This window comes from Myotis myotis, unplaced genomic scaffold (assembly GCF_014108235.1).
Source record: "Myotis myotis isolate mMyoMyo1 unplaced genomic scaffold, mMyoMyo1.p scaffold_m19_p_5, whole genome shotgun sequence".
Classification (NCBI taxonomy): Eukaryota; Metazoa; Chordata; class Mammalia; order Chiroptera; family Vespertilionidae; genus Myotis; species Myotis myotis.
In genome coordinates this window covers 93,795,857-93,821,240 of record NW_023416357.1, presented here as the reverse complement: position 1 = coordinate 93,821,240, position 25,384 = coordinate 93,795,857, and the positions used below count along the sequence as shown (strand labels likewise).

General features: G+C 42.1%; 1 protein-coding gene across 2 annotated transcripts; it reads right to left on the bottom strand.

Annotated features, from left to right (window-relative positions):
- Nucleotides 1-4,704: 4,704 nt before the first annotated feature.
- Nucleotides 4,705-20,572, bottom strand: RSL1D1 (ribosomal L1 domain containing 1). 2 transcript variants are annotated; one of them, XM_036309231.1, is made up of 10 exons: nt 20,229-20,572; nt 20,132-20,192; nt 19,282-19,421; nt 17,060-17,198; nt 16,380-16,528; nt 16,186-16,287; nt 13,655-13,748; nt 13,440-13,565; nt 10,743-11,036; nt 4,705-6,981 (listed from the first exon to the last, which is right to left on the bottom strand). In XM_036309231.1, the coding sequence occupies exons 1-10, from the start codon at nt 20,555-20,557 to the stop codon at nt 6,655-6,657; spliced, it is 1,761 nt and encodes a 586-aa protein (XP_036165124.1). In that variant the 5' UTR covers nt 20,558-20,572; the 3' UTR covers nt 4,705-6,654. The 2 variants fall into 2 exon arrangements, with proteins under 2 accessions (XP_036165124.1, XP_036165123.1); XM_036309230.1 differs by having other exon boundaries at nt 20,132-20,572.
- Nucleotides 20,573-25,384: the final 4,812 nt, after the last annotated feature.

Sequence of the window (25,384 nt, the reverse complement as noted above, 5' to 3'; positions counted from 1 at the left end):
GCGAGATATGCAAATTAACCGCCAACAAAGATGGCGGTTAATTTGCATACGTAGGCGCGAAGTGGCAGAGCGAAGACTGAAGGCAGCTCTGGCTGGAGCAGCGAGGGCTGTGAAGGCGGCTCCGGCCGGAGCGGCACCGGTTTTCCTCCAGCACCCAGGACCCAGGCCTATTCCACAAATCTTTTCGTGCAACAGGCCTCTAGTTGTTTAATAAGCATATGGGCCCTGGCCAGGTAGCTGAGTAGGTTAGAGCCATTGCCAGGTTACTCCAAGGTTGCAGGTTCAATCCTGGATGAGGGCACATACAAGAATCAACCAAAGAATGCATAAATAAGTGGAAAAACAAATCAATGCTTCTCCTTTTTTTTCTTCTCCCTCTCCTCCTTTCCTCTTTCTCTAAAAATCCAGGAATAAATTTTTTTTAAAAAAAGGAGGCACAATCATATGAGTCCATTCATATTAGTGATTGTGATTTTATGGAAATCTTGTCAGCTTATGTGTTTTATTCCAGCACATTTACCTTCATGGACTCGTGTACATGTCAGATAGTTTGTCATGTTTATATGTGACCACACAGGTAGAATCTTGGGGGGGGGGGTGGTAGAAGGTGAGGAGTATTTCGTAGAGAGAACCTCAAGGGGACAAGGAGAAAGTCAAGGTGCTGTGAGATAATGAGGCGACCTGGGCATCAAAGCGTCAGGGAAATCCATCATATTGGAGAATTTCCAGGTGAGGGAGAGGAGAGGAAGTGATGAGTGATAACTGCAGTGTGGTAAGAGAATGGGGTTCTGGAGCATGTTTTGGGGTCTCACAGATGGCAGTGGTGACAATCGACAGGCTACAACCATGGAAGTCGGTAACTTATGGGGAAGAGAAGAACAGGACACGGGCGAAGAGAGCTGTGAGCTGGGGGCACCTGTGGGTCACCTCTGGGCACGTTAAAATCTGCAGGAGTAGCCCAGCCGGCCTGTCTCAGTGGTTGAGCGTCAACCTATGAACCAGGAGATCACAGTTCGATTCTGGTCAAGGCACATACCCAGTTTTCGGGCTTGATACCAAGTGTGGGTGTGTAGGAGACAGCCAATCAGTGATTATCTGCAGGAGTTGACATGAAGAGGCAGAGTGAGACAGCAGCTGGATCTTCAATGATGGTAGAAAGAGAGCAAGAAGGGTGGGTGGGAGGGGCAGCAACCAGGAGAAAACTACTGAGCCAAATGAATTTTTTTTTTAAATTTTATTTTAGAGACAACATAGCAAGGGGAGAGAAAGAAACATGGATTTGTTGTTCCACTCATCTGTGCCCTGACTGGGGATCAAATCGCTATCCTTGGTGTAGCAAGACGATGCTCTAACCAACTCAGCTACCCTGCCAGGGCCAGATGACATGAATCTGAAAGCAGGAAGAATTTTCACAGAGGCAATAGGGGACAAACAAGAACATCCTAAAGGAGACCAAGTTTGTGAAACCCAAATTTATTTCTATTTAAAAATGCTCAAGAAACTTTAAAAAGGCCCAAAGGCCCCAAAACCTAAAGGCATCCAGGTTTAATCTCAGATCATCCTGACTTGGCATACTCCCGTTTCTCCTTTTGTGAGGCATCAATTTGATCCTTGTTAATGAGACACCTCGGCAATTCTAGTTGGAACGTGGTGACATCTTGTGACTCCCGGTATCTGTCATAAGTGGCCATCAGGTTATGAACGATAAGAAACGTAAAACCAGAAATAATCACTGTCAATGAAAGAGAGAAAGTTATATAACTCAAATGGGAAGCCATCACAACAATTCCAAAAACCAAACTTATTAATTCAATAAACAAACCGAGACGTCTGCAGATTTTACTTGAATATCCTTTCTGAATTATTCTTTGAGTAGGGGAGATCATGATGAGTGTCACCTGCAAAGACTGAGGCACAAAGGAAATTAAGGTCAGATAGATCGAAAGGTTGACTATGGATCTCTCTCACCATTTGATCGCCCGGTGCCTTTAGATGAAGTTTTTCATTCGACGCATTGTGAGTCATCAAGTGTCCTGATGGTACAATACAAAGGGCTAATGACTAGGACAACCTGGAAGTTGACTTCCAAGGAAGATTGCTAGAAAATCAGGGATAATCAGTATATATTCTTAATTGACTTTATTTTTTATACATGTGTTGAGATTTATTTTTTAAATATATTTTTATTGATTTCAGAGAGGAAAGGAGAAGGAGAGAAACATGTGATGAGAGAAAATCATTGATCATCTGCCTCCTGCATGCCCCCTACTGGGGAATCCAGCCCAAAACCCAGGCATGTGCCCTTGACCAGAATCGAACCCGGGACCCTGGCACCACCCACAGGATATTTAGGTAAGTTGGAGTTTTAATCGAATCTGCAGGCTGATGCTCTATCCTGAGCCAAACCGGCTAGGGCTTAATTTACATTAAATACAGTGGGGCCTTGACTTACGAGTGTCCCGACTAACGAGTTTTTTGAGATACTAGCTGTCTTTCCGCCAATTTTTTGCATTGAGTTGATAGAGTAATTTGAGTTAACGAGCTCCTTAACGAGCTCGGTCTCAGAACGAATTAAACTCGTAAGTCAAGGCCCCACTGTACTTCTTTCAATAACCTTCACGATGCTAGCTCTTATAAGCACCTGGATCATTTCCAGGGAGACCACCTCTGAATTGGGATATAAGCCACAGACATAAACTCAGGAAAACATTGCATTTTACTGGAATATCTATACTACTAGTGGTATTCTTAAGACTATTATACCAATTCATATATACCTGGAATGGAACACAAAGTAAGAACTCTGTTAACTTAGACACAGGTATCATGGAACACAAGCTAAAAGCAACGTGCACTCCAGACAAAGCCTAACAAGGGAACTGTGAACTCCCCCAGCACAGGGTCCCGTTTCCCCTCCTCTGCCAGTGGGAGGACCTGGTGCAGTTTGACACTAAGAGGGGAGAAAGCTTCCAGGTGTTTCCCACTGATGCCCTTGCCCTTGCCCGAGTGAACTGAAGGGGAATTTTTAAGGTCATCAGACTTGAAAAGGTCCACTTGTGAGGGGCAGAGACAGCCAGCAGGTAGCTCTTATCTTGGTTGACATTTTCAGACAAGATGAGCTGCCTGCTATCTCAGGACCATCTACAGATGGATGTGGTTTCTAATTAATGTGGTGAAGAGCCACAACCTCAACTGACTCAAGGGAGTCACTCCTTCCCTTTATTATTATCTCTTATTTTTCAGGCATATGACCTGTTATCAGCAAGTACTGGTGCTGGAAGGTTTTGTTAAATTTCAAGAAATATTTAAGAGGCAATGTTCTACCTCAAGATTATGAAATCTTCTGTTTTGATACCTATCCTATTCATTTTAATCCATTGGGAATTTTTGAACATTGCTCAAATGGGAATCCGTATTTTCCCCCAAATGAATAGGTGTTTATATTAAGAAAGTGAGTGACTAATGATTGGGTAACAAAGGCTTTTACAAGATGTCTCTTATTCTTTATTGTTAAGAAAAAATGGAGGAATTAATGGAGCTGCCAGCTCAATAAAAATAACTCAGCAAAAGATTACATAACTTTTGCATGTAACTTTGAAGCAGTTCAAAGAACTCGGTGACGCAGCTCTAATCAGAGCCTTTCCAGTTTCATGTTTTTATGCACGTGAAAAAGATTTGCTTTTGCTTCTCTAAAAAATAAGAGCAATGGTCAGTGACTCTCTTTAGATATATCTGACTTAACTAGTAAAAAGAAACTTTAATAACTTCCAACACACCACAACTTATATTTATAAATGAAGTTTTCTATACCCGATTAGATGAATCTACTTAAAAACAGCCAAATACCTTTCATGACGAAATGTCAAACAGTTACCTCTTTGCATTACCTTTACAGGAGATAATCTTGATTGAAATTTTCATTGGCAGCAGTTTTCACACAGCAGATTCGTTTTTTAAAATAGAATTAATCCAATAATGTGAATGCTTTGATTCTATCGATTTGGAAGAAATTCTTAATGTAGAAAGCCTGGGGCCAAAAGTATATAGTTCTCTTGGAGGTCTACAAACATTTTAATAATAAAGAGGAAATAGAAGAACTGGTTTACCTACTTGTCTTTTAGTTGGCTTTCACCTGTGGATGATTTGGTAAAGTTGTTACTAAGTGGAGGCAACTTTGAGCGACCACAATTTAGTGTTTCCCACCCTTCCTAAGCAAAGAACTCACTGGCTGCTTGTTAAAAACAGATTCCTCGGTCCCACCAGCTTAGGTCTGCAGTGGGACCAGGGCTGTGTATTTTCCAAAAGTGCCACCCTATCCCTACCCCCAGGATTTCTTAACATTTTCTCTCCATTCTTAATGATAGACATTTAAAGGAGTAAAGTGAAGGAGGGCTGGCATGTGTTCATTACAAAATAATTACAAAAGGAATACTTCTGCATAGAAGATATACAGGTGGCAAATAAGCATATTCCTTATCAGTATCATCAGGGAAATGCAAACTAAAACACACCTATATGAATGGCCAACACCAAATGCTGGTGAGGATGTGCAGCAACAGGAACTCTCTTTCATTGCTGGTGGGAATGCAAAATGGTAAGGCCACTGTGGAAGACAGTTTGGCAGTTTCTTACAAAACCAACATACTCATGATTTAGTAATCATACCCTTGGTGTTTATCCAAAGCACATAAACCTGCACACAGATATTTCTAGCAACTTTATTAATAACTGCCCAAAACGACAGACAATATGTTTTTAGCACAAAAAAGAAATGTGCTATCAAGCCATGAGAAGACATAGAGGAATCTTAAGTGCATATGACTAAGTAAGTGAAAGAAACCAGTCTGAAAGGGCTACATGCTGTATGATTCCAACTATATGACATTCTGGAAAAGGCAAAGACTATAGACAGTAACAATATCAGTGGTTGCCAGGGGCTCTGGGGAGGGGGTGAGAGGGATGAATAGGTGCAGCACAGGTGACTTTTTAGGGCAGTGAAAATATTCTGTATACTATAATGGTGGGTACATGTTACTACACTTTGTCCATGCCCATAGAATGTATAACACTAAGCGTGAACCCTAATGTCAACTATGGACTTTAGCTAATAGTGATGTGTCAAGGTAGGCTCATCAGTTGTAAATGTACCCCTCTGGTTGGAGGATGTTGATGTGGGGGTAGCTGTGCATGTGCGCAGGAGGGGGAAATGGGAAATCTCTCTACCTTAATTTTGCTATGAGCCTAAAACTGCTCTAAAAATTTTAAGTCTTAAAAACAAAAAACAGAAGGGAGCATTTTAGATCGTCTCCCAGCATGTCATTAGTTTGGTTCAAGGAAATTCATAAAAATTCTTAAACACACACACACACAAACAGAACACCTACTTTTAAGAATTGCCTATATGTAAGATCACTTGGTGCTATAAAGTCTTTTACTTGGCTAGAGGATAGAATTAGGAAACCTTAAAACCCCAGAAAATTTTCACATAAACCACATTATCTGATTGTTTCTTTGCCCTATGCAAAACAGCACTTAAATCTTCACCTTTGAGTAAGTGAAGCGAGTCTACCTGAACACCTTCCCACAGAAGCTAGTCTTCATGGAAAATGTTTTAATTAAGCTAAACCCCTACCACACACACTTCTATTCATTTTTAAAAGCCTGTAAGGACAGTGAAACTACAAATTTTTTTGTATGTTAGAGGCATTTTCATGATTTAAAAAGTGGACTGTTAAATTTGTGGGGCCAAAAAGCAACAACTATCTCAACTTGACTTTCCAAGAACCATCTCAAGTTTTATTCCTTGTTTCTGAACCAGGTGATCTTCGGATGCCATGTCTCACGTTGACCTTCCCTTACTACAGTGACCCCATCACTTCCTACTAGTGATGTGTACCACAACTCATACCCACTGAAAAGCTGTGCACCTGAGAAGTCAGCATATATTTAACAATCACCCAAATTTAACAGTCTCCACTTCCAGGTTTCCTATCAGAGAGGTGCCAAATCTAAGTAACTCTATATAGGGTGAGGATTATTTGGAGGAAGATTGGAAGGCTGAAGGAGGTTAAGTATTTTCTTGCCTCTAGAAGGCAGGATTCAATTTGGTGCCTTTATAAATGATGCCATGTTAATTTTTCTCACCAAACATATGCTAACTCAGTGGTTTATAACCTTGGCCAACCACCACCTAAGACCCATTGAGATATACCAGCTCCGCATGATGGGCCAAGAAACCTGAGATGTTCCATAAATTCCACAGTTGATTTGCATGCAGGGAGCCCACCACTGACTTGAAGACAAGTTTTGGAAATACTTGCACAAACTGCTGTTCTGGAGTCAGATAAGGAAAAGGTCATATCACAGGCATTCAAGTAAAACTAACAAGATCCGGAATAGTTTACTCAGGAGCAAATGTTACACTTAATAAAAGCACTGTAATTTCTATTATATTAGCTAATACATGAAAGAACAATTTAAAAAATGGATTCAAACTACTGGTTCTTACACCCACAAACATACATCAGAATCACCGGTGAGGTTTTAAGTCCAGGTCTCACTCTTGGAGAAGGTTGTGGCAGGGGTCAGGCCCCAGGTATTTTTCAAAAGCTTTCCAGGCAGCTTTCATGTTTCCTCCTGGCCAAGTCACTGACTTTAGGTCGGCTGGGGCACTTTGGGTTTTTGGGGCCACTGTTTGGGGGTGTGGGAAGCTTTTCTTGCAGATTTATTAGCTGTAGTGAAGAACTTGGCCTCTGGCTTTTTGGGCGTCTGTCTTGGGTCTTTTTTCCCCAAAGGAGAGTTTCTTTGCTTCTCCACTTCTTCTTTGACTCTTGGCTTCTTCCCTGGGCCTTTACCTGGGGTCTTGGGCTCTGGTGCTTTCGGCATTTCCAAAGCTGGAAAGGCCTTTCTCTTCTTCCCACGAGGTGGGTTGGAACCAGGACTCTTTACTGGAGAGTTCTCTCCTGTGGCATGTTTTTGCATCTAAATAAAGAAGAAAGTTAGGTTTCTCTGGGCCCATAAAGACAACAGCTCAGAAGATACTTGGTCTTGATCAACACCCCTCTTTTCTCTCTATAAACCTGGCTTCCTCCTCTGATCATTAATCTTACCTGCCAATATTTTCCTGTCTCCATTCCTCCCCTGCTTCACTTCCTCTTCTCGACCTCACAACCCAGTCTTCACCACATTCTGTGGAATATGCTTCTTTTTTTGTTTTTAAATATATTTTATTGACTTTTTTTTTTACAGAAAGGAAGGGAGAGGGATAGAGAGTTAGAAACATCGATCAGCTGCCTCCTACACACCCCCTATTGGGGATGTGCCTACAACCAATAGGGGATGTGCCTGCAACCAAGGTACATGCCCTTGATTGGAATCGAACCTGGGACCCTTCAGTCTGCAGGCTGATGCTCTATCCACTGAGCCAAATGGGTTAGGGCTTATTTGTTTTTAAATATATTTTTATCGATTTCAGAGAGCAAGGGAAATGGAGAGATAGAAACATCAATGATGAGAATCATCTATTGGCTGCCTCCTGCACACCCCCTACTCGGGATCGAGCCAGATAGCCAGGCATGTGCCCTGACTGGAACTGTGACCTCCTGGTTCATAGGTCGACACTCAACCACTGAGCAACATGGGCCAGGCTGAATCTGCTTCTTAAATTCATCCCAGTTTCATCCATTTCTTGTTGTCTCCACTGTCCGGGTCTGACACTACCACTTATCTAGTCTGACACTCCACGACCACTTTTCTCCTGGATTAATCCATGGTCTCCAGTGAAGCTGGAGTGTTATTTCTGAGACATGATTCTCTCTGTATCAGTTCCAAAAGCTTCCAATCTTTAAGTGGCTTAAAGACTTCTGAAAAACACTGAAAATTTAGCTGATAGATCTGGTCTACCCTTACTTCCCCAGCCAGATCTTTGGCATTTCCAACTCTTCTTATTCACAATCTCTTCTCTTACTTTCCCCTTGTCCTTCCCGTCTCTCCACCACTGACACTGTAGCCATTTATTGCAGTTCCTAGGATATGCCCTGCTCTTGCTCTCTCCCCAAAGCCTTCACTCAACACACTCCAAATCCCTTCTTTCTCATCCTTGTAAAGCAGAGGTACAGACCCTTTTTTCTGCCAAGGGCCATACAAAATTATCAACTTAAAAATTAGTCTGCGAGCCCTGACTGGTTTGGCTTAGTGGATGGAGCATCAGCCTGCGGACTCAGGGGTCCCAGGTTCGATTCCGGTCAGGGGCATGTACCTTGGTTGCGGGCACATCCCCAGTGGGGAGTGTGCAGGAGGCAGCTGATCGATGTTTCTCTCTCATCGATGTTTCTGACTCTCTGTCCCTCTCCCTTCCTCTGTAAAAAATCAATAAAATATATTAAAAAAAAATTAGTCTGTGAGGCCATTATCAAGAAGACAAGCAACAACAAGTGTTGGAGAGATTGTGGAAAAAAGGGAACCCTCATTCAGTGCTGGTGGGAATGTAGACTGGTACAAGTACTATGGAAAGCAGTCTGGTGATTCCTCAAGAAATTAAAAACAGAGCTCCATGCGACCCAACAATCCCACTCCTGGGTATATACCCGAAAAGCTAGAATTTTATACCCAAAGATAGATGTACCCCTATGTTCACTGCAGCATTATTCACGGTGGCCAAGAACTGGAAACCGCCAAAGTGCCCTACAATAGAGGACTGGATAAAGATGTGGTATATATACACAATGGAGTATACTACACAGCCATAAGAAACGATGAAATAGCATCATTTACAACATGGATGGATCTTGAGAACATTATGCAAAGTGAAATAAGTCAAACAGAAAAAGCTAAGAACTATATGATTTAACTCATATGTGGAATATGAAACTGAAACTTACGAACACAAACAGCAGTGTGGTGGTTGCCAGAGGGAAGCGGTGGGGGAAAAAGGGGTCCTAATATAAGGTTACAGGAGATTTGACTTTGGGTGGTGGGCACATGGTCCTATATACAGATTTTATAAATTAGTAATCCACACATGAAACCTATATGTTCATGTTGACTAATGTCAACCCCAATAAAATTTTAAAAAATAAAAGTCACTTTGGAGAAAAAAAATTAGTCTGCTATATTTGGTCAAATATTTAATTAACTCAACCCTAATGCCTTGGCAGGGCCAGACCAAATGTTATCATGGGACTTAAAAGGCCTTCAGGCCAGATGTTCCCCATCCATTTTAAAGGATCCACTGCCTTCATTCACCTCTGGAAAATCTCTGACCCTCCTCTTCTACTAGTATAGGTTGGGTGTCTACTATATGTCCAAAAACCCTTGATTTCCCCTTTAATAAACCTCTTTTGTGAAAAAAAGTAAAAACTCCAAGTATTATGCCCTTTTCCCAATTATTTTATTAGTATTTCCTAAGAATTGTAAACTCTTGCCAGAACCGGTTTGGCTCAGTGGATGGAGCGTCGGCCTGTGGACTCAAGGGTCCCGGGTTCGATTCTGGTCAAGGGCATGTACCTTAGTTGCAGGCACATCCCCAGTAGGTGTGCAGGAGGCAGCTAATCAATGTTTCTCTCTCATTGATGTTTCTGGCTCTCTATCTCTCTCCCTTCCTCTCTGTAAAAAATCAATAAAATATATATATATATATATAAAAAAAAAAGAATTGTAAACTCTTATCAAACATTATTTCAAGTAATTTTACAAAAACTACTGCAAGGGTACATAATACTTTTTCATTTTTTGCTTCTATTGTGAGCAATGATAAAAATTCCATATATTATTGCCGAACGTATTTCCTAGATGGATTCAAAGGGCATAAACACTTCTATAGCTCTTGACAGACAACACCCTGTCAGCTAGGCTTTCCACTCTTTAATTCCAACATATTACCTGCCAGCCCCATTATAAGCAAACAGCTTACTTTTTCTAAAAACAATTATACTGCACACAGTTAATAGCATGATCATTTATGTTAACTTTAAGGATATTTAAAAAATCCAGTAGTGCTCTGAGGGTACTTACTATCGAAGAGTTTAAGGGTCACTGTTAGAATGAAATACAAAACAGGTAATGTGCTGTAATAGGCCCAGGATACACACAGAGGGACCAAAAGTCCTCTCTACACACATGGGGGGTGGCTGGTAATCTTCTAGACTCTTAGGGACCTATTTCTCTCCTTGTTTTCAAGGTTTTCTCCCAATGTTTGGACAGATATAATGAGTAGAGTAAAAGCATTACCAAAGGACCAAAAATAAAAAACCCAGTTCCTTTAAATCACCTCCTCTGAAACTCAGGAAGTCAGATTTCTGTTAAGAACCATTGGGGGTGGGGTGTTTGGAGGATTTTAGAGGCAGGGTCCAGGACCCACGGTTCCCCTGGTAAGTGATCCCGGACTCACCCTCAGAAACTGAACCACTGCCCCAAATGTCCACTGTGGCCTGCTTTTTAAAACCACAGGCAAAGTTTCTTAGATTAATATGGTCAAGTCTCCCTTGATTCCAATGTACACAAAGGGCTGTGTTTACTATACTGTGGCTCCAATATTTAAACAAAAGGTCAGGTAATTCATGGTAACCATCTCCTGGGTTCTTAGGGTTTACCCTAGTATTTCTCTTTTAGTTCAAAGTCTTTGGTAGAACAGGTTTCCTAAAAACAGTGCCTCCCATCTTACATTCACCACTCAGCAGTGCCTGTAGGACACACAGTGGCCACTAAACCAATCCACTGTGAATCTTAAACATTAGCAAACATACCTCTACATTTTCTTTGGCAGGAGCTTCTCCTATTGGGACCAGCAATGGGATTTCTTCTTCAGATTCAACTTGAACTTTATTTTCGGTTTTTATTCTGCAGGTCTCTTTCTTCTCAGGCTTAGGGGTCTCTTTCTTCTGGGGTCCAGGGTCCTTCACTGGAGAACCACAAGTTTTAGAGGCCGTCTCCTCTGTAGGTAGGGCTGGTGTAGACTTTCTACCTCGTTTCATAGGCTTTTTGTTTTTTTTCTCCTTTCGTCTCGTTTTTTCTTTTAGTTTTAATATTTTCTTTGCTTCCTACCGAAAAACCAAAATTTTAGTGAGAGATACTTTAGTTGGAAAATAAATGACACTTGCAGTTCTGATTATTCATAAGCTCCCTGAAAGGGCCTTGACCTGTACAAGCTCTGAGCAAACAAACCCCATTACCAGTACTTGAACCCCATCGCCACTTTGTTTCCGAGTCATGGCCACAGATGCATCTTATGTGGTAAATTATAGATAAGATACTCAAAATCTGGGTATCTGAGTTATGCAGTCACAAGTTTTGTGAAAGTCGATCTCATTGATAGGTGAGTTAACACACTGTATGCGGGAAACATATTTATACGTTTTACGTTGACTGGTAGTAGAGCGCAGGACACATATTAATACGTTTTTTATAGACTAGCGGTAGAATGCGGGTAACGTATAAATAAGTTTATTTTTATACTTTTTTATTGCTCTAAAGGGATGCTAACATGCAGATATACGAATTCCAAAGAACAAAATTTGGGTCTCTAACACATACACTGGTGAATTATGTATGTACTTCCAGGTATAACGGTAATCAATCTATTCAACTGCAAAAATGGCCCGTGCCACCTGTTAGCGCGCGATAAAAACTACCCGCAAACAATGTGTTAAGAATTATACAGATTGCATAGTATGTGATATAAATTACATCTCAATAAAGCTAACAACAACAACAAAAATCCCTGACCATTCTTTTCCTACTTCAAGTTATGGTGGAAAGTTAAAAGAGTAAAAAGTTTACATAGCTAGAGGTACTTAATCATTACCACAGAGTACTGTTAAATAACATCTAAAATAGCATCCAAATTCCATTTTCACCAGCAATTCCAACATTTTTACAAAGCCCACAAATGACTCTGCTGACAAATGGCAAAAAAAAATCTAGCCTTCCTGCTTCCTCTACTAGCAGTCTATATTATTTTGGATCACCCTCCCAATTAAAACAAAAAGGCAAGGTAAAATGTTTTTTAAAATTTTTTCAAAAAAGCACCGATAAGCTGATTATATTGTCAGAAATTAACAACGAGGGCACAATGAAGTAAGTCCAGAATCCATTTGGCCCAGAGAGTATCTCCGATCACTGACTTCTGTTTTACCCACCATGTGGGAAATAGGGGGTGGAGTTGGTGTATAAAGGGATATCAAATCCCAGCATCCACACTGGGCAGGGGTTCTAGGAGGAACCCCTCTTCACGACGATAAGCTGAGAGCCCATGAGTTCCACCCTCAGGGCAAAGATGAGCAGGAAAGAGTCCTACAACTTTAGCACCACCATTTGTTTGTCATTCAGAGATGTGCAAGCCTAAACTGAGAGTGCCCCAAGGTGCCTGGCAGATGTAAATGTCAGTTCTCCGGAGATAAGATCTTCTTCCTACACCTCAAGTCATTTCTACAAATAATTTTCCAAATGCCACAACCTTCAGTAATATACTAATAAGACCAGACATCAGGACGACCGTCTTCCGGACGAAGCAGGGGCTGCGAGGGAAGCCCGGGTCCCGGGTGCCAGAGGGAAGCCAGTGCTGGCAGCCGGGAGAAGAAAGGCCTGCTCTTGCACAAATTTTGTGCATCGAGCCTCTAGTTTCTAGATAACAGCAAACCAAAAAAAGCAAAGCCAATTTGAAGAACAAAAAATGAAACTTCTGGAAGTAAAAAAATAAAAAGAACCAAATAAAAAAATTCACTGAACAGGATTAACATGGCTGGAGAAAAAATAAACAAATGAGGAGATAGACCCAACAAAGGGCAAAAGTTTCAATTTTCTCTCGTTTTGGCTTCTTTTTTGCTCACCTGAGGATATTTTTTCCATTGTGTGTGTGTGTGTTTTGTTTTTGTTTTTTTTTTAGAAAACGGGAGGGGAGAGAGGGTGGAGAGAGAGAGAAACACAGATGTGAAAGAGATACATTGATTGATTCTAGTGGGCAACCGAGGTAGGTGCCCTTGACCGGGAATCGAACCCACTACCCTTTGGTCTGAGGGCCGATACTCTAACTACTGAGCAACTGGCTAGGGCTCATTCTGGTTTCTTTTGCAATAGTACCTACCAACCAAAAACAATAGGTATGTGTTAGCCTAATAGAATCTTAACTTTTGCCCATAAACACCAATGAACTTAAACTAAATTTTGGATTTCCCCTCTCTTAGCTCCTCTTGCCAATGAATAGGTCCTTTTAGAGCCTAATTAGACCTTTGATGAAAAATTAAAACACCTACCTTATCATAAATGTATGTCCTACTATACTTTATTAACTAATCTCATAGGTAAAAGAGGGAACAATGAACACAAAACCAGTCACTGAAAACTACTGCAAGACAAAGCCAGGCAGAAATGGCAACCTGGTTCTCTCTTCTGGGCAGCATTTACATCCTTGACTAAGTCTACCCAGTACTTAAAATTCTACTTACTTGTTTCTTCAGACTAGAAAGATTCACTCCTTTAGCTTCATCCCAACTGCTGACAAATGAAGAAAAGATAGGAAGGGCAACTGACCTCTCAGTTTTCACATACAAGAGTTTCACACTCTCCCACTTCTGAAACAAACAAAAAAAGAGTAATGTAATCTACACATGCTTTGTGTCTTTTAAATGAACGACCAATTGATGCATCTGCAAGACTATACCTCTGGCAATTTCTGTGAAAGCTTTTTCGTAACAGCAAGAATGTTTTCGGTGATGTGCTGAACCTGCATTCCAGTGTGACCGATGCGGATAGTGCTGCAATTTAAGAGTTTCAGACAAAAACAATTTTTAAAAATAATTCTTCAAAATAAGGCATAGGCAGGTATGTGAGAAACAGAACTATACAGACCTAAAAAGGAAAACAGGTCCAGGAATCAGCCCACAGCTTTTCTGAGGACAATTACCTCTAGTAATGACTGTTTTGAAAGGAATGGTTCCTGGAAGAGTTGCTTGCTTTGCTGTCTTTAGAGTTCCATGGCCCTGACCCAGCTGCCACCTCTAAAACAAAGAGCTCTCCTCCCTCCTACAGTAACAGTCTTCTGGCCAAGAGCAAGACCATCCCTTCATTTGAAACAGAGTGCAGACATAAGCCAAGTGGGAAGCCCAGAAGTGCCGGATCCTCACCACTTTCCCTGCCAGTGCCCATCCTCCCCACCATGGGAGCCAAAAGGACGGCACGGCGTCTCAGAAGCAGGGTGAGACAGGGGCGAGTGCCCCCACCTCCCTCCAGCCAAAGAAGGGGCTTTGATCACCTTCTATGTCTGCTGCCGCCTACCTGCAAGCACACTCTTGGCTTTGCAGATGGAAAAATAGCAGAAGGGAGGGGGAGAGAAGGGAGAAAGAGGAAGAGGGGTGGACATAAGGGGAGGGTGGGAAGAAAGATAGAAAACAACTGTGTTAGGGAAGCATAAGAATGGAGATAAAAGAATGATTATGTTTTTGTATTGTTTTTATTAGCTCTCCACCATGTTTCTTAAGCTCTGGACTTGCCTTGGAAAAACCTTAGAGGCAGAAGATTCCTACTCCTTTATTGGATACATGGTGCTGTCCCCTTTTCACAGCTACTCACCTATCCCATGAACCAGGCCTCAGACCTTCTAGCTAACTGCTTCCCATGAGCCACTACTCTTATGTCAGCCTATAACCAAAAAGTAGGGGCCAGGCCTGATGAACAGCTCTTCTCAGTTACCTAATGACACTCAAATAAGGGACTTCCCACCTGAAGGCAGAAGGTAACAGCAGAGCCCATGTGTTTTGCCCAAATTCTGTTCTGCCATACCTGGAACCACTCTGCCAAGGACTACCTTCCCTGGCGTGTGGTCAAGAAACCGTGGTGGTCCTATTTTATAGTACGTGTGACCACTACATACACATGGGCTCCTGGGCATCTTCGGGAGAAAGGACCATACTCTACAGCTCTACACTACTGGCAGCAGCCCAGCCCCACACCACAAGTGACCAAATCTGCCGGGGTCCAACCCCAGCAGGTCCAGGGGTTCCCAAAGGCATAGACGGAGTCGGCGAAGAAGGAAGGACACGGAGGCAGTGTTAAGTTGATCAGCAGCCTAGCCAGGATCTCCAGCCAAGTTCTGGTCTGGATCTCCAGCCAAGTTCTGCTTAGGATCTCCAGTCAGGTTCTGTAGGCAGGTCCTGTCCAGGATCTTTTGCCATGTTCTCTCGCTAGGTTCTGTCTCTAGATTCTGAGGCCAGTTTCTGTCCAGGATCTTTTGCCATGTTCTGTCTCTAGGTTCTGTGTCTAGGTTCTGTGCCTCCTGGTTCTGTCTTCTAAGTTCTGTGTTCTGAGTTCTGTGTTGTAAGTTCTGTGTAGGTTCTTCTTCTTGGTTCTGTCTTTTTACATCTGTATTTATACCAGTTGATTCCAATCCTATCAATCTCTATTACAAAGGTTAGGGCGTTTCTTATCTCCATTCCAGGGAGTAAAGATTATGTAGCTTAAGCATGATTGTTCGTAGTTAAAGTGATTAATTACCCGCCTGGCACTTAGTTAAGAGGTTTTATTCCCTCCCTAACTTCAGGGGAAAATCCCTACCTGGGGAAACAACCTTTCTCAGAGACCTTGGTTAAAACACATAGTGCCAAGAAGGTGAGCAAACATATTAAGAACAGTATGCCATATATGCCAGGTCCCTTGAAACAGCAAGCATGGACCGGCTCCCGGCACAAATCAGCACACTAAGTATTTTATAAAATAATTTTGAATATGTTTAAACCAAGACTGAGGTAGGTCTTCACATTAAAGGATAATATGATGCTGGTCAACATGAAAGCCCAGAACTATATGGATGTTCTCTAAGCATTTAATCTCATTCTCCCTGCTATCCTTAACCTAGAGGTGCCCTATCCAATATGGTAAGCTTTAGCCACACATGTCTATTTAAATTAATTAAAATCAAATAAAATTAGAAATTTGGTTCGTCAGCTATAGTTCCCACAGTGCAAGTGCTCAACCACATATGGCTAATGACTCCTGTAGGAGACAGCAGGGATACAGACCATTTCCATCTCTGTAGAAAGTTCTATGGGATAGCATTGTTCTAGAGAACAGAATACGTCTAAGGAATGGATTTTAGTTTTAATAGAAGGATCTGGTTTCATTAGCGCTATCTTATAAAAACTGTTTATAAAAATCATTATTAAGTGTAAGATTAAACATATGTATACATTTACCTACCTGCAAGAACCACTTTTAGAGATGTTTAAGACGGTTCCACCTATTGAGGAGTTGATTTCTTGGGAAAGATTCTTGGCTTTCAGATTGACAGGTATTGGAACTCTGTAATGTAACGACACAGACATTTAGAATACAATGCATATACACCTGTAAGTTCTGCGATGCTCAAGTCCCGTCATTGCTCAGAAACTTACTTCTTCCTCTTATAGAAATGTCTCCCGAGGTGTGAGGGTAAGAGCCGCCGGATTCTCGCATCAGAAAGGAACAAGTCGAAACTCCCCAGGAGGCGGAGCTTGGCCTCATAGGCTTTATACTCCTTTTTCAAAGTTCGGAGGGGGATAATCTGAGAACACAGAACACAAAAAGAATATGAACAACTACAAGAAATACTCAGGGAACAGTTTGTATTCAGATTTTAAAATGTCCTTGAGCCAGTTTAGTGAACACGTGAGTGCCTAAAATGTGCCAGGCACTATGCTAAATGCCACGAACACGGAGACCGATAAGATGGGACGACCTCAGCTAAAGAAATGCCACCAACAACTGTAAGACAGGGTGAGAAATGCCAAGTCAGAGGCAAACACAGGATCTCCAGAAGTTCAGAGTAAACGACCTAATGGAACAACTGTTTGTAAAATCTTCAAGAAAGGTACTGGTGTACAGTGAGCTTGTGGATCAACAAACCTGGACAGCTGAGCCATCAGATGAAAGATGGAGTATGTCCTACCTAAAGCCAAGGGGAATTAAGTTAAAAAGAAAAAAGTTAAAATTAAATTCCTAGGAGAGAAATACTAGGTGATACAGCCATGTATTATTTTTCACTTCATTTGAATCAAATCTTTTCATTATCTTGAAAATATTAACTGCTCCCTACCTGAGAAATGGTTTTTATTCCATGCTTGTTTAGAAGCTTCTTATAAAAACGTTCCGTCTTTTCAGGAGTTACATTGGGTTCGTCCTTAGTAAACAAACAGACATCTGCTAAATCTGACCGAATACCATGAGGCAAGGGCCTGCAAAATACAGAAGAAACCAAGGAATAAAGCATTATTATACAGAGAAAGTGTTTATACGCCATGGAATACACAATTTACTGTCATTTCAGTAAACTTCACTCACACTATTTAAGTAAACACTACAGGGTGCTTCCCCCAAATGTGAATAATTATAAAGGCAGTATTTATTAAAATACATTTAATCTTCAAAATTGAGCTATCAGCTGTTAAAGTGTGTATATGTTCTCTATATTGAGAACATTTTAAAAATATGTCTGACTTTCAATAGCACAGAGATTTAAGATGGAAATCACCACAAATACCCATAGGTCAAAATATCAATTAATATTTGGGATAGAATAAGAGTTCAAATACAAAGACACCCAGAATAGTGCATATATAACTATTATTTCATATGTTACTATATGTGTACACATCCTATAATGTGCCAGAATCGATTTCCAGCAGGGCAGATCTGATTTAGAAATTACCATGGAGAAACCTCTGGGCTCCATAAAAAACAGAGCTCTTAAGAGCTGAAAAGAAAATATGGAGCAAACCAAGAGGGACCAAGAGACATGCCATGATCACTAGGCTGTGTTAAAAAGAAAAAAAAAAAAAAAAAAAAAATTTAATGCACTTCCTAGGCCTGTATGTTTTAAGGAAACATTTCCTTTGTTTAAGAAGAGATAGTAATACACAGTAGTAGCATGATCTGGCAAACGATGTGGGAAGAACTGTGAAGCTGGTAGTGGCAAAAATCACCAAAAAGGTGTGAGCAGCTGGGGAAAATATTCTAGAGAAAGTAAGGGGGCTTTCCCAAAGGGAAAAATGCCTGAGCAAATGTATGGAAAACAGAATGCAGGAGGAATACATAAAGCAATAACTAAGGGAAGCTGGCTGAGGCAGGTTTGTAAACATTACTTATTGAAGGGTTTGAGGATCAAAAGGTTCTTCCCAATTTGTAATCATTCTTGGTCCCTCCTCCCCCTCCCAGAAAAGAAACTAACTACCCTATACACTGCTTTCTTGAGCACAGCTGGCTTTTTGATACTCAGGAAATGAGGGACTCCACAGAAAGGCAGTGTTGTCAGATAGAAAATAGCACACCCAGTTACATTTTAATTTTTTTTTAAATAGGTCCCAAGGTACTTATACTAAAAAATTACTTGTGTTTTTATTTATTAAGTCTGGCAATTGCAGAGGTGCATCTCTGACCTAAAAGTCCTAGCAATGAGAATGTGTAATTGCCATTGGTTTCTTTTCTATAAGGAGTTCACTGCCAAGTTTTAAATAGTGTCTGTATAAAGAAGCCAGTTCAGCCTGGCTGGTGTTGCTCAGTGGCTGAGCGTCGACCCATGCACCAGGAGGTCACTGGTTTGATTCCCAGGCAGGGCACATGGCAGGGTTGCAGGCTCAATCCCCAGCAAGGGGTTGTTGATCGATGTTGATATTCTCTCCCACTGATGTTTCTATCTCTTTAAATCAATAAAAACATTTTAAAAGAGGCGAGTCTGGGACATCAGGGGTTTTAGCTTGGAAGTAGTTTGACATGAAAAGATGACAGATTCTATTAAAGTACAAAAGCTGTTTAATTTATTCTAACTTTTGTTCTCTCAAAAAATAGATTTCGTATTCAATAGAACTGCTATCAGTGACGGCGAACCTTTTGAGCTCAGCGTGTCAGCATTTTGAAAAACCCTAACTTAACTCTGGTGCCGTGTCACATATAGAAATTTTTTGATATTTGCAACCATAGTAAAACAAAGACTTATATTTTTGATATTTATTTTATATATTTAAATGCCATTTAACAAAGAAAAATCAACCAAAAAAAATGAGTTCGTGTGTCACCTCTGACACACGTGTCATAGGTTCGCCATCACTGGCTTAGGTTAATTGTCCACCAGACTGGTGAAATTTCTAAAAAATTTAAGTTTGTCTGTATTCCTCTGTGTTTTTTTTGTAAAGCACAATTATTTGTATCAACTCAGATTTTTATTTTGAGTTTGCAATGTTTACACTAGAAACTAAATCACAACTGTTAACACTACACAGAATTGACTGATTAAAACAGCAAAGGCAGAAAACCAGAACTTACAATCTGGCCCTCAGTTCTTTACTTGGAATTTTCCATAATACCACCATTAAAAAGAAATTTTCATTCTCATTCAAAAGCAATCCATTCGCGTTTTTCCTGGACCTGGAATGCGCCAACAGAGTTTTCACTGCCTTTCTGGTCTGCAAAGTGAAGATAGACAAATAAATTAAATCTCAATCCAATTTAGTATTTGCCCTCTTCCTACAGCTTTTACCTTTTATTTTTCTGCTCTATTTCTAGTTTAACAGGCAACCTCCAACATCATAGCTATTAGGATCCTACAATTTGTAGTCACAGGAATGCAAAACCCTATCAGAAATCACCTGAGTATCCGTTCGTCTGCAGAAAAGTGCCAGATGGCACACGCTTCTTCCCCTGCCCGCGATGATGAAGGCAGTGTTGCCAGTAAACGCGCATCACACTGCAACTAGCATTCAGTGAGCGCCGACTGTATGCCAGGCCCTTGGCTACAGCGCCGCACGCGCACTGCCTCCTCTAATACTGGAGAGCGGAGGGCAGCGGAGCCCATTCTAAATACGAGGTAACCGAGGCTTACAAAATTAAACGACTTGGCCACAGTCAAACGGTAGGGAAGTAGAGCCAGGTACACCTCGCTCAAGAATCCCAAACTAAATACCTGCATTCCAATTCAAGGGAGCCAGGCCGCAGGGTCGGGGTAAGCGAGCGCCTACCCGTGCGCATGGAAGAGCTGGCAGGCCGAGAGTACCGCGACCAGTGACCCTCGAATCTTCGGGGGAATCGGAGGAAGCGCGGGCCCGCCTCCAGCACCCAGCGCACCACAAGGCCAAGGCCACCTCGCTTCCGAATCCCCCTCCCAGAGGCCTCTCACCTGCTCTTCATCCAGCTGCCCTAGTGCGTCCGGGGTTGCTGAGGTCGAGGCTGGAGTTGCGGTTGAGGCTGGAGTTGCGGTTGAGGCTGCAGTGGCGGTTGAGGCTGCAGTGGCGGTTGAGGCTGCGGGTGGTGTTGAAGCGGAGTCCTCCATTTCTTTCCGCCGCGTGCAGACTTGCGTGCGGAACACCACGCCTGGCTCCCCAGGCGCACGCGCGAGCTCAGGCCTGTAGCCGGAAGTCAGGGAGCGTGGGGCGGGTCCTCGCGTCACTTCCGGGCGTCGCGTCGTAGAGGTTTGGCGGGCGCAAGCAAACTGAGTGTGGCTCCGCCTGTACTCGGAGTCTCTGAGGTGACAACTCTCCGTGTTTCCGTGAGGCTCGGGGAGCAGCCTGGCGACATTTTGGTCTCTCTCGTTCACAAAAGACATCGAGCAAGCTCCTGGAGGCGGGAGAGGAGCCCTGTCCATGCACCCAGTGAGGTCACCCGCTCTCCGTGGACCCCGCCTTTGGGCAGGCCCGGAGGGGCGTGAGGAGAGCGGGGCGTTCTGGCCCCACCACCCACCTGTCCGGTGACTTGGGGGGAACCACTGACGCTGTCCAGCCAGTCTCCTCCAACACGAAGGTGGCGGGAACCTCCCCACCGCTGGTGAGAATTACGTGGAATCAGGCGCGGGAAACACCGCGCGCGTCGTTAAACGGTGGGGGGCCCCGAACGAGGAGCCAGAGCCTCAGAGGTGGGAGGTAAGAGCGTCCACACCGAGCGTGCAGGCCGGAATGCGGCGGAGTCTGCCCCCGCCCCGCTTCCCCAGAAGTGACCACTGCCCCTGGGAACCTGCCAAGGGTACCCAAGGCATGTTTACGAAATAGTTGTAATTTTTCTCTCTCTGGATGGCTGGTGTCATTTTTTCTCTCTGTGTGTGGCTGGGTTTGGTCTTTTTTTTTTTTTTTTTTTTTTTTTTTTTTAACAAGTGTAGCCAAGTCTACTTATTGTTCTGTACGTTGACTTTTTCTCTCTTTTTACGTTGATGTGTGAGAGAGAGACATTGCCTGGCTGTCTCCTGCGCGCGCCCCCAGAGCGAACCAGCAACCCAGGTAGTGAGTGCCCTTGACCTGGAAGAACCCCCGACCCTTGGGTGCGCGTGGCCACGCTCTAACCACTGGGAAACACGGGCCCGGGCGGTTTTTTTCTATTAATGTATCTTGGAGGTTGGCCAAGTCAGTACAGAATGCTCTGCCTCATCTGTTTTAACTCGGAATGTCCTTCCAGCATGTAGATAAACAATAGTTTATTTGGGAGTTTTTCTTCGTTTTTGTTTTTTTCTTTTTCTTTTTAGGAGCTTTTCAATGGACCTTCAGGATGGATGGTTGTAGTCTTTTTGGAACTAGCTGTGGAAATGTTTGAGAGAGAAGGAATGAGAGGAGACTTTCCATATCAGTTGTTTTCCCCCCAAAAAATGCTCCTTCCACATTGCCAAAGGTGGAGGAATGGGTATTCGGCTGATCTCTAATGATGACTTTGTCTTCGATCCATTTTAGAAGAAATTTTCTTAAATCTCTGTTACTTACTCGCACTTACCTATTCTAGAATCTAGTATAAGGTGAAACTAGTTTGAGCACAAGATTATGAATTGTTACATTCGGCTTCATTTATCAGTTTTTCTAGTATGTGTTAAGAGCCTTAGGGCTGTCAGATGTGTCGCCTGCATTCAAGTTTGAGAACGAGGCTGGTAGGCCAGGGGAATGGTATGAAGTCAGGAGAAGGTGCACGGTGGTGTTTGCAAGTAGTATCGGGATCAGGAATGTGCAGAGGGGAGGAATGGGAGATGAGGCTAGAAGAGTAGGTTAAGGAATTTTTGTTGTCTAGCTGAGGGTTTATACTCTGGAGAAATCGTACAAGGTTTTGGAACTGGTGCTAAGAAAAGAAGAGGAGGTGGTGATGAACTGTGCTTTAGGAAGGTTAATAATTTGGATGTGGTATTGTGGTGGTTTAAAAAATGTCATGCTCACAAATTCTTTGATACTGAGTGTGGGCTGGACTTGGTGCTATCAAATAGAATGTAGCAGAAGTTACAGGATGTCACTTCTGAGATTAAGTTATAAAGACTATAGTTTCTGCCCGGAGTGTTCTTTTTCCCTCCATCTCTCCTGCTCTTTCTTTCCTTCATATTACTTGCTCTGAGTGAAGTCAGCTACCATGTCTTGAGGCTCCTCAAGCAACCTGCCAGCAACCACGTGAGTGAGCTTGGAAGTGGATTCTTCCTCAATCAGACCTTGAGATAACTGCAAAGTCTTGAGAAACCCTGAGCCAGAACCATTTAGCTATGTTGCTTCCAAATTCCTGACCCATAAAAAGTGTGATTGTAACTGCAAAATCAGTTCAGACAGGCTCTGTCCTATTTCTAACAAGATATTGAGTTGCTTTTCAGAGACAAACCAAAACCACAAGTCATGCAGCTGAAGCATGTTCAGAGGAGACAATTTGACCTCTAGTTGCACCCAGAACCAAAACTGCCCTTCCCCCCACCTCCCAGAACAAAACGACTGGGACATGACCAAAACTTGAACTCTGGAACTCTTTCAGAAGCAAAGGATTGGTTGTCCCAGGAAGATCTGGTGCTGAAGCCCCTTACCATATCTTTCAATAAATGGCCAAGGTCCAAAGCTCTTCAGTCAAAACTTGCCCTGCCAGTGCTTTTATATACCAGTCTTCTTTCTCCTAACCTCTTAAAACTCACCTGGATTAGAAGAGATTTGAGCCTTGTTTTCTGTCTCCTTGCTGGTGATTTCACAATAAAACCGTTTCTCAAAAGCCAGTGTCATAATATTGGCTTCTGTATGCAATGGGTGGCCAGTCCTTGTTTAGTAACAAGATAATGTTTTGTTTTGTTTTTTAAGTATATTTTATTGATTTTTTACAGAGAGGAAGGGAGAGGGACAGAGAGCTAGAAACATCGATCAGCTGCCCCCCGCACACTCCCCACTGGGGATGTGCCCGCAACCAAGATACATGCCCTTGACCAGAATTGAGCCTGGGACCCTCCAGTGCGCAGGCCGACACTCCATCCACTGAGCCAAACCAGCCAGGGCAAGATAATGTTTTTTTAAGCCATTGAGTTTGGGGTGATTTGTTATCCCTCAACAGATAATAGAAATTTGCAGACCTCCCATCTTAAAACTCGTCAACCGTTGATGTAGAAGTCCTATTAGAGCTTCATACTCAGCATGCCCCACTATGAGCTCGAAGTCCTATTAGAGCTTTATACTCAGCATGCCCCACTATGAGCTCATTATCTTTCCCTCAAAGTGCTCCTTCTGTTTTCTCTGTCATTGGCACCCCCAACAGCCTAGTTGCCCAGAATATAGGAATTAATCTTTTCTCATCCCCCAAATATAGTCAATAATAAAATCTTGTTTATTCCTATTAAATATCTCTTGAACTTATCCCTTCTATGTAGTAGTGTAGAGCATCATTTTTTTCCCTAACAACCTCCTGGGTTGTCCTACCTCCAGTTTTGCATCTTGTAGTCCATTCTCTGTCCTTCAGTTGGAGTGATCTTTGTAACGTCCAAAGTCATAAACAGTGCTTGTGAAGGAATATAACTACAGGTAGTTATTTTAGAGCCAATGGTGATAAAGGAAAACTAAATACAGGGAGTCCCAAAAAAATGTACACACACTTAACAGCTGATAGCTCAATTGATGTTTCTTTCTTCATATTTAACCTGTTGGAGTGAATAGTTATTCAAAGTGTATATATACATTTTGGGGGGATACCCTATGTAAGTATCTTGAACCAAATATGTGAATTACTCCTTTTTGTTATTAATCCCCTTTTGAGGATATTTTTCCATTGATTTTTTTTCCGGAGAGTGGAAGGGAGGGAGAGAAACACAGAGAAAGAAACATCGATGTGAGAGAGACACATCGATTGGTTGCCTCCCACACACACCCCGACCAGGGCTGGGAATCAAGCCTGCAACTGAAGTACATGCCCTTAACTGGAATTAAACCTGGGACCCTTCAGTCTGTGGGCTGACGCTCTGTCCACTGAGCCAAACTGGCTAGGGCGAAATACTTTTTTAAAAATCCTCATCCAAGGATTTTTTGTTATTGATTTTAGAGGGAGGGGAAGGAGAAACATTGATTGGTTGCCTTCTGAATGTGCCCCCACCTGGGATCAAACCTACAACCTGGGTATGTGCCCTGATTGAGAATAGAATCTGACTTCAGTGTACTCAGGATGATGCTCCAACCAAGCCACACCAACCAGGGCATGAATTATTTTTAAAAAATTGATATGTACGGACTAAGACTCTTGGGAAGAAAATAAGGTAATTAGAGCATACACTTCTAATGGCCAACATTTGTTCTAGGTTGGGAGGTATATAGTTCTTCACTAAAAATCTACAGTATCCAAGGTATTGATGCTGTTTTTCAGAGAACGTCTCTGAAAGGGGTCTCATGGGTCAAGAAGTGTAAAATTCTCTACCATCAGTTTTCTGCTCACTGCAGTACATTGCCTATGTATGGTTGGATGCCCAAACACACTTAAGAAAGTTGTTTTTTCAACAACAAACCCAATGTTTGATGGACTGAGTTGGAGAGCTGGCCATTGAAAAGTGTGGGAAATGTCAAACCATTTATTTAGAACTTTCACATGAACCCCTGCTTTCATGGCAAACTTGCTCATAAGTTTTAAGCTAAGATTCATTTAATGTCAAACACCCATACTAGATATTGAGGAACAAAACCCTGAAGTGATTGCCTTCACCTAATGTTAAACAAGAACTCATCCTAACTCCATAATAAAAGATGAGTATATACGGAAATGTATAATGCCTGTTTATCAGTAATTTCTTTTTGCCTTTAAACTGTAAAGAAGGACAAGTATTATATGGTCTCTTGATCATTATTTAAAATTCTGAACAATAGAAGTTTGCAGTTTTGGCAGAATCATTGATGTTCCCTCAATTCTGTTCATAAGCCACATACTGTTATATAGTTATTTGATTTATTGTTAAGCATCTGTAACTTCCTATCAGGTTGCTGTTTTGTTAAGAATCATGCACTGTACAAAGGCCTTGCATACTAAATGCAAGCAGACCACGTTTGTAAATTCCTTATGTGACAGAGCTTATTAGATCCATCTAATTAGGTCCATGCTGGTAAATGGTTCCAATACTTGATACAAAAAAAAAAAGGATTGTACAGAAAATTGATATAATGCAGGTAATTATAAACAAACAGACAAATTC

Coding starts and splice junctions, on each gene's coding strand:
- RSL1D1 (XM_036309230.1), bottom strand. CDS start 20,557: ATGTCTTTTGTGAACGAGAGAGACCAAAATGTCGCCAGGCTGCTCCCC. Junction 19,422..20,131: donor GGCAGCTGGATGAAGAGCAG/GTGAGAGGCCTC, acceptor TTCACTTTGCAG/ACCAGAAAGGCAGTGAAAAC. Junction 17,199..19,281: donor AAAGAACTGAGGGCCAGATT/GTAAGTTCTGGT, acceptor TGTATTTTGCAG/GCCCTTGCCTCATGGTATTC.